The sequence below is a fragment of the Geospiza fortis genome, unplaced genomic scaffold, assembly GCF_000277835.1.
Source record: "Geospiza fortis unplaced genomic scaffold, GeoFor_1.0 scaffold130, whole genome shotgun sequence".
In the NCBI taxonomy this organism is placed as follows: Eukaryota; Metazoa; Chordata; class Aves; order Passeriformes; family Thraupidae; genus Geospiza; species Geospiza fortis.
Window position 1 is genome coordinate 2,732,473 of NW_005054300.1, and position 9,545 is coordinate 2,742,017.

A 9,545-nucleotide genomic window follows, 5' to 3' on the forward strand; every position below is an offset into this window, starting at 1 on the left:
TCCAGGCTTCACAGGTGTTCAGTGAGATACAATCTTGGCCTTTTCTGTAGAATGGCATTCCCAGGGGATGTTTCTTGGATGTCTCTTTTCTGCCCAGCTGCCTGGCTTGTTTCTAGGTTTTTGTGTGTCTCAGCAGATGTAAACCTTGGTCCAGGTCAGCCAGGTGTTTCAGGCAGTGCAGCAGGAGGTGAGGCCTGCAGGCACATCCTCCTGCAGCACACAGGGCGGCTTGCAAAAGCCTGGCTTGCTCTGGAAATCGTGTGGAAACCAGAGTGTGACAGTGTGAATCTATTGCTGAGAAATGATGGAGGAACTGAAGAAGTGGGGTTCAAGTGTTTCACTTGGGCGCTGTAGAAAGAGGAGTTATGGTCAAGGCTCCTCAATCACCTGGACACTTTGCTTACCTGCTCCATTGTGATGCTATCCTAAGGATGTCCACATCCCTTTCTTCTTTTTAATTGTTTCTTTTGCATCTGGGCATGTAAGGAAAGTGTGGTTTATGGATTTTCCTCAGTGCTTAGGGCCAAGGAGAGCCTGTCAAAGCCAGTTAGCTGATCCCCAATCTCCTGTGTTGATAGCTCTGTGGCAGCAGCCCTTGCTGTAGTTCAGTCCTGCTGACAGGCTGTCCAGCTGGGGAGAGTTTTTTAGGATTTTTCAGCTGTTCCAGTTTTTGTGCACCCTACTTTCTGTGTCTCCCACAAAAGACCAGAGATAAGGCAGGTACGCCTTGGCACCCCACTTTGAATCAGTCTGGTGAATATATTGCAAATTTAGGAGAGCATGAGAAAGAATCGCTCATGACAAAGACGGGTGCCAGAAGAAAGGGTTGATTTTGGGGTTCAGGGAATGGGGCACACAGCTGGTGTGAATGTGTGTGAATATATGTAAAACTACATCTGCACCTCCTAGGCAGTGTTCCTGCTGGGGTTGTAACCAAGTCAGCTCAGGAGTTCACACTTTTCTCCCTGTTATTCTGGGTGAAGTACAGAGAGAAACTCTCTCCTCTGAGCTGCCTTTCTGCTTCCTTGGGTTCTGCTTGGCTGGGAATGAACTGGCTGAATGGAGGGTGTAAATGCAGAGAAACATCACTCACTGGGGGAGGAATCTATGGGTGCAGAATTGCGCTGCAGACAAAGTCAGGCTCTTGGGCCTGCAGCTGCACAGAAGATGAGCAGTGAATAGGCACTTAATTGAAAGCTAAAGTAGCTGTTTACTGACAGTATAGTCTTGCCTTTTCTCCTCTGTTTAACTTGTGTGAGATCACTCAAAATCAGTGTCTTTGACCCAACTTGTTTCCAGTATTTATTTGTTTTCCCTTTTCCAGCTGAATTTATTTGCCAAGCTTTTTATCCTTTCTTCCTTTTTTTTTTTTTTTTGTGAAGCCAGCATGTTGTATTGTTGATCCTCACTGTTAAACTGCTGCTATGCATCAGTTGAAAAACTGATTCTCTCACTGAGCCAGTTAAATTCTGCTGATCTTCACTCAGCAAGTAATTGGAACTTTGGAGAATAGGGATGCAAGAAGGACTCCTCGGATAAAGAAGGGTTTACGAGTCTGGGAAAAAGAAATTTTAAGATTCTTTTGGGATGCATAGAGTAAACGTTGAGTCAGGGAAAGATGTAAATATTTGTGGGTTCTCATTGATTGAATGAGGCTGTTTAAGTCTGGCTTAAATTCTTTACAGGGCTGAGGGATTCATTCCTTGAAAGAATAATGTGGTTAATAATAATGCTCCTACTGGGTGAGTTGCTGACTGGTAGTTTGTACCTGCTCAGCTTTTTCCTGTTTAAATACACTGTCTTATGAATATGTAGTGTCAATACTTTAATTTAGAAAATCACATTGGTCAAAAGTGTAGAACAGTAAAGCATTTTACTGAGGAGATTAGGTTTTCTCATGTGGGAGATTATAGAAAATAGCACAATAACACTTCAGTATTCTGATGTTATAGCTGCTGATGGTCTCTGACTCTAAGAGCTCCCTATAAGCTAATGTAAAATGTGGTTACCAAGCACAATCCCTGGCAATTGGTTGGTTTGTGGATGCAGTAGCGACAATATTCTAAACCAAAGACAAGATATGAACTGCTTGGGATTAGTTGTCATTAGAGCTGGCTGGCATTGTTTTCACTAATATTAAAATATTTAGGAGTATGGAAAAAAGTTTGGTTTTTTGGTTTTTTTTTCCAAAGAGTTTAAATTAACTTGGGGAGAACTGGAATGAAATACAGCTCTCTTTCTGCTTACTTAGATGCTTTGTGCCCCATTCCCAATCTGTTTACAGACAGAAATGTGAGGCCAGGAACAGCTTTCCAGCCCAGTTGCCAGAAATGGAGGCAGTCAGGGCCATCTCCACAGAGATCTATGAGTACACTTAAAAGTGAAGGAGGTTGTATAGCTGAGAAGGAGAAATTGGGGCATTCTACTTCCATCAGTCTGCTTGGATGTCACTTGTCAGATTCAGTAGGCAGGTATTGGTTTGATTTTTTTTTCCCCCTCCCCTCTCCACTGGTACAAAATCCCTTTTAGATGCAGAAGGGAGAGAAGAAAGAGGATCTGAAAATAATCTATAGAAAATTCATTTTAAGAATCTTTCTACCTGCAAATTATTCTGACAAAAATTTCCCAGTTAGTCATTTTCTTCAAATATTTGAAGAGCAGTCAATCACAAAAAGTGTCTTATGAAAGGATTTGGCTTTATTATATTTAATGAAGCTGAAAGTACACTACTTAATATCTGGGCACCACGCTAATGAACACTTAGAAATGCCAAAAGCACAGCACAGACAGGCAGTGGTATCTATATTGAAGAAGTGTCCAGGACTTGGCACAAAGGACCCAGTGTGGGAGGTGCTGGACAAGGGATTTTACTTGGAAGGTGCACCTGAGTAAAGCCATGAAGGGAAGTGAACTGGGAGCTAATGTGGGCAGGATGATCAAGATGTGCTGGGAACATGGACCTGGTGGGTGAGCCTCAGGAATCCTGAGTGGTGCAGGGTAAAATCCCAAGGTAAGTGGAAGGGTGAGGCAGTGTTAAAGTGCTCACAGAATCCGTAGAAACCTGACAGCAAACCAAGACAGAGATGGGCTATTTAGAGTAGTTCTAAAAGTGGATCCAGGGATGTTTATGGCAGCAATTTCATTGCTTGGAAACACTGGGTTTTAATACCTTAGCTTTGTGTAATATATGCAGTTATGTCTCCAGGGAATTAAAGCAGCAAGAATTATTTGAATTGTCTGCATATATTTGTATTGTTGTTCAGAAGCTGAATCTCCTTTTGTTTGTGTTGCCATTAGTTTCCTGGATTGAAGCTGCACATGGAAAATGCTTCAAACCATTTAAGGGGCAGGATTTTATTTGGTTAGGAGTATTTTGCAAGTGGTTATTAAATCCCTTTGCAGTCTTAGAACTGAGCCTCCCTTTGGCTCTGCAGGCTGAGCAGCTGGATTGGAGAGTGCCAGGTTGTGCATTCGTGTGGCCCATCAGATGTTCACCCACAGAGATGGTCCTTGCAAAGGAGGGCAGAAGGAAAAACAGTGTAAGGAAGCATTGTATTGGACCATCAGGGCAGGAGCCAGAGACTGACACTGTGGAGAGCTCTGCTGGGAGGTGGCTGTGGGAAACATCACTGGGTAGGAGATGCTGCATCATCTGTGCCTCTCTCTGGGAAGCCATGCAAGGTTAATATGAGTGCTGACCAGCCCTAGCCTAAAGAACTACAGTTTGGGGATTTGCCTTGAAAATCTGCCCATATCTTCTTCATTTCCAGATCTTCCAAATCAAAAACTTGCTTGTTCAAACTAAACCTTCAAATTGTAGATTGTAAGCTGCTACAAATTCCCCCTTTACTGATGGGGGATCTGGCTTGGCTCTGGCAGGTTTGGCCTTAGTTTTGGATTCTGTTCACACATGTGCAGCATTAACAGCTTCAATCAATGGAGTAGCTGGGAGCAAAGGTTACCATTTCAGCTGCCTTGCAAATCCCATATCCAAAGCATGAAATGTGGTGTTGCAGCAGCTTTTGTGCATGGTTGGATTTTTCGCCTGGAAAGCGCAGCCTGCTTCACAAAATGTTACCAACAAAACAGCTGCTTAGAAAATTGGCCTTTAAGTACCACCTACTGAGTGTGACAAGGGACATCTGGGTCCTGTCTGCTATATCTGCACTTCTCCTACAAAAAATGGGACCTCAGCTGGCTGCAGGTGAGCTGCTGTAGTCCTTTTAGAGGGAGTCATGGCTGTGTTCCCACTGTACAGACAATTCCTGCTCTACTGACAATCTCCACTGGTACAGCTGCTCAAAAAGAACCACCAGAATAAAGTTTGGAGCTGAAGGGATATCTGCCCCAGGTCTGTGCAGCAGACAGAGGGATTGCCAAGGGGACATGTCCAGGGGGCATTCAGAAGAGGGAAGAGGTTATTTGGGCAGAGTTCTGAAAGAATGAGGAAAATGGGTAAATCTCAAATAAAATGAGGGATCCAAACCATGGCATTTCTATGGATTAATGAAAGCTAGTTTGTGCTATACTTCAGGGATTTGCTTTGAACTCCTTGGGGGGAGCCAGAGCAGACAACTGGAACAATTCCTTTAGGTGATAAAAATCCACAGACCAGACCATGTGTCTCAGAAGGGTTATATCCAGCTGAGATCAAGAGCAGTGCAGTGTGGGGTGAGTGATGCACCCAGCTTACCAGCAGAGTTTGGAACAGTCCCTTCCTCCCTGGCTGTCATTCTGCACACAGTCCAGACAACTGTTTTAATTCACCACTTCACTGAATGCTCTTCCTGAACTTTGGCAAAACAAAGCTAAAAAAAAAAGTCTATTTTGCCATTTAAAAAGAAAATAACAATCATGCTTCTGAGTGTCTTCAGATTTATTTTCCAAAGAAACCAGTAGCCTGTCTGTTTGAAAACAGAATGACCCAAACAATGGCTCTCGTTTACTGCTGAGAACATAGAGTACCTGTTACATCTATTCCCTATTGTAAAAAAGAAGCCCCCCCCCCCCCCCCCCCATTTTCTTCTTTTTTAAAGGCAAACCAAATAGCAGTGCAATACAAATGTAGGAGCAGTTCGCAGTAAGGAAAGGCAGCCCAGCATGAGGTGCTGAATAACACTAAAACTGCAAATAAGTGAACTGACAACAGTAAACCCAGAGAATGCATTGCACCTTGGACTCTTATACTGGAGAAGGAGTGATTATGTGGGGAAATGCGCAAAAAAGATTTGTGCCTATTTCTGGAGTGCCACTCAGGTCTGCTCAATATTGGAACTGGAGGAAACTAAGTACAGTGATGAAGGGACCCTGAATGGATGTTTGACAAAGCAATTTTAAACTATGTTTTGTTCTTCTAGTATGTGTGAAAAGCACTAACTTTCCAAAGGAAAAATGTAGTGCTTAATAAAAGAATCCAAGAAAACAAAGGAGGGGGAAAGCCCCAAAACATAACTATGGATAAATGTTCTCAACATTCTTATTTTTAAAAGATTTTTTTTTCCAATTAAGAAGGCCACCAATATGTCTTGTGATATTTGTTCTTGTGCCTTAATGTCACTTTATTTTGCCATCCCCTGTTGGATGGGCTTGTGAGCTGGGCTGTGTCCACGCTGAATTCTACTTAACTCCACCACCTTCCATCCACCACTGTAATATGGGAGCTCTTCTCTCTATTGCACTTGGCTACTCCACCTTATGGAGGGACCAGCATTTTTAAAGTCAATTATTTCTTTTGCCACAATACTTACATCAAGTATTACATGCAGTTGTTTTTCCACAAGGTATCTGAAGTTGGACTGAGGAACAAACACCCTTTGAAATCCGGTACTCACTGAAGACCATGAGCCTTATTGTTGATGCTGATGGGGAGATGTTTTTCCCCTTGCTAGTCTGAAAGTATGGCACAAAAAATATTTCTGCTTTCTCAAAGAGCCTGATACAAAGTTCTCAGACATTTTGGAACAGTTCTTGTCTCCTAATGATCCTGTAGATCAGGCCTTCATTAGTTTAAGAGGGTGAAGGAACCATTGCTGAGTCTGCTTTGCAATTGAAACTGTTTTGAAATACAACAGAAAGTTCCTCAAACTTCTGTTTGTTGAAAAGACAGACCCAATGCAGGTAACTTCCTGAAATTTATCACTGGCATTGCATGCTAAGTTCTTGGCGGAACGACTAAATTACTTTTGGTTACAGTAAAGTTTTTCTAAGATTTAATTAAATGTAAATGGAAGTTCTTTCTGTTGTAATTATTCGTGGGGAAAATTATTTTAGACTAGATACATATAATTAAAAAGTTTATAAGGAGTTCAGTCTTGGCAGAGGCAGGAGGTATGGGACCAAAGTGAGACAAAAAGTTATTTTATCACGATAATAAAAAATTATGTCCAATTCTTAGAGTTAAGCTTACTTTGTTACTATCTGCTGCTGAACTCAGTGTTGCTGAATGAAATATTCAGACAAAGGTCTTGGATTTTGGAAGGTTCTTTGTAAATTCTGCTACACAACTTTCTAGTTGGTATCACTGTGCAGTTATGTGCTGAAGTAAAAGTTTACCTTGTAAGAGAAGTTTTGTGCTAAAATCAGTGGGAATTGGGAATTCTTCTTTAACTTAGCTTCTGTATGTTGACATTTCATTGGCACTACACTTGCTGCAGTGTTGATAGTGCTGACTTGTCCATGGCTTGACTTGTCCATGAGAGAGGCAAGGTGAGAATCAAATCTAGCAGAGTTTGTTTTCTTGTCTTGTGCTGGCACCTTGCTCTTTCATGGGCTAAAAAAGTTTTATTGATCTTCGGGTTCTGTACTAGGCTAAGTTGTATATTTAAGCTGCTGTCTGCCTCTGCTGTGCATCTGGTTTTGAGTTTCACTCAGTGTGGGCGATGCTGGCTGAAATTGTATTTCTACAATACAGAAACCTGTCAAGTGTTAACTATTAGGTTACATATCCAGCAATAGCTCTGCAATGCAAGAGGGCTAATGTTTTTTGCTCAGAACTATTTCATTCCAGTCTGTATTTAACTGTAGATGTCAGTTTTGGCTAGCTACAGGTTGGATGTGGAGCCTGTTCCCAATCCTGTGCTAGCAGAAGTGCAAGATCCCCCTCTGGAGCTGCTTGTCTTCTTAAATCAGGAATAACAGGGGTTTGTGAGCTCAGTCTGGACAATGAGCATTAGAAAACTAGAATGATCTCAAATTCTGTCTTAAGTAACAAGTATCATCTACTGTGGACAATGAACAATGATTTCTATCCAAGTGACCCAAGATTTCTTGGAGACTGTATCCACACAGATCTTCCTGAGCTGCCAATGCAGCCCTTGGTGACAGACCATCACTAGTGACTCTGTTAACCCTGTGTTTTTATGTGCTCCTTTTTTAAACTTGTTCCTGAATTTAAGGGGTCAGGAAGGCTTCTTTCTTCAAATCTGCTGGTACAATTTCCCTCATGCAGATAGTATTTTTCTGTGCAGCAGTTTGATCTGGAAGCCAATGATGATGTTTTCATGCTTGCACAAAGAGCTCATGAACACTTAAAAGCCAGTGCAGTCTGCAGATGTATTCTTGCCACATCTTTCTTGACAGGTGAGATGTACTTCCTTTTGGACCAACTGTTTCAAAGGCTTTTATTCATGTCGTGGATAGCTGAGGAACATCAACTGCTTAAAAGACAGAGTTTGACTTCCCTCTTTGATCAGGAAGAGAAAGGGCCATTCAATCACCATCTTATCCAGATCTTAGGAGATCTTTCTCTATTACAGTCCAACTTAAATCACCCATCTGTGTGCATAGTTGGAAGAGAGGGGTTATCAAAGATCTACCATGTTACTGAGGTTTTCTGCTCTGACTCTCATTATTGAGGTTGACAGCAGTCCAGAAGCAGGCTATGCATCTTCAGGGTAAGGATGCTACTTTTCCATCATGTCACAATACTACCACATAAAGGTAAATATCAGGATGTTTAAAGTAGACCTGGTACTTGTTATGACTAAGCAGTTCAGCTAATTTTTTTAAATTTTTTAAAAGCAAATCCATATTTGACCTGACCTCTGATAGACTTATTTGATGTTGAATTAAAAAAATTCTCCCACCTGATAAGCTAAAACTGTCCTGAACCTTGCCACAAGTGTCAAAGACTTAGAAGTCACAAACTTGCTGCAATAACCTTGCTGATTACACTGATAATTGCTATCTGAAACATGTAAATGTATACTTGTAAAAATGAACTTATCAATGCCATCTTCTCTTTAAATATCTTTTTATTTAAATCAACCCTGCAGTTGCTGCCTGAAATAAAAATACTGTATCTGCTAATTAAGACTTACATGGTAAATTAAAACTGGCATTGAGTAAAAAACACCATCCTGGACTGGTAAATATTTCAAGTTAAGGTTCTTTATTTCTAAATAGAATAATAAGAAGGCATCTGTTCTAGAGTAGCATACTGTAGAATAAGTTATACAAGTAAAATATATCACGATGCTGCGTTGTAAGACATCCATGGGGAGTTTTTTGCTTTTAGTTTTATTGATTTGTAAGCAGAATTATAATGAAATAAGATTTGTAGAGGAGACTGTGGAGTTGTTTCTGTAGCTCTGGACACATACCACAGGACTCACCTGTCCAGTCAAAACAACTCGGGTTGATTATTTTATATAAATCACATGGCTACAATTTTCAGATGAAGGACATGTGCCCGCTTGGTGAATGCATTGCAAACTCTCTGAAAAGCTAGTCAGCTGAAATTGTGGGTGGAGGTCACCTTGGGGAAGGCACATGGCAAGTGTTTTGCCTGCAAATACTTGATGTGCCAACTGGGTGCTCTTGTCTCTGGCATTGCTCTTGTTCCTCAGCTCCAAAACAGAGAGGTAAGTACCATGGAAGAGCTTTCAGCAGTGGCAGGGGAACTGTTTTAAGCAAACCAGTATCTTTTTCCCTGCATGTCAACCTCAATTCAGTTTGAGTACTTTGAAGAACAAATTAAATTCCCCCTCGCTAAATTCTCCTTCTGTAGCAGGGTCAGTAAGAGTTTGGGGGCTTCATGTATTTGTGTTCATTGCCACAATGTGTTCTGTGCAAATCTGGCTGTGGGAGGTAGGGAAAAAGCGAAACAGGTGGTAATGTCTGTGTCAATTGAAGCCCACAGTGTCACTTGTATTGTCACAGCCAAAAGTTTAGTGAAAAACTCATCATCACCTATGTGCTGTTTCAACTTAAAGAATTTTCTGAATCTTCAGATTTTCTCTGATATATGGAAGACTCCCTCCTTTTCCCTGCTCCTGTGAAAACATAATTTTGCAAAACTAGACATCTTTGCATTGTGCTCACAAATGTGTGTCTTTTCATCTCAGTGTTGAGAACTGATAGTTTTCCTGCTCTTTTTAGACCAGGAATAGCACAAATTTTCCTCCTTTATTGACCTCAGATTAATTGCTTTGGTTAAGAAATTCTCTTGAACGTGCAGAAGAGGGCTTGGAAAAAGGGATGTTGTTTTGAGAAATTGTAGCTGTTCTTTTTCAAGGTATCACCAAAACAGGGAAATTGATGTTTGT

The 9,545-nt window shown here is 41.2% G+C and overlaps 1 protein-coding gene across 1 annotated transcript in view; it reads left to right on the forward strand.

The window, feature by feature from the left end:
* The first annotated feature begins 5,817 nt into the window (after window positions 1-5,817).
* The window catches only part of SORCS1 (sortilin related VPS10 domain containing receptor 1), a 218,782-nt gene continuing 215,054 nt past the window's right edge, over window positions 5,818-9,545 (forward strand). The window contains exon 1 of the mRNA XM_031062725.1: window positions 5,818-5,864. Coding sequence (XP_030918585.1) covers window positions 5,856-5,864 — 9 coding nt within the window. The 5' untranslated portion in view covers window positions 5,818-5,855. The remainder of the gene's footprint in view (window positions 5,865-9,545) is intronic.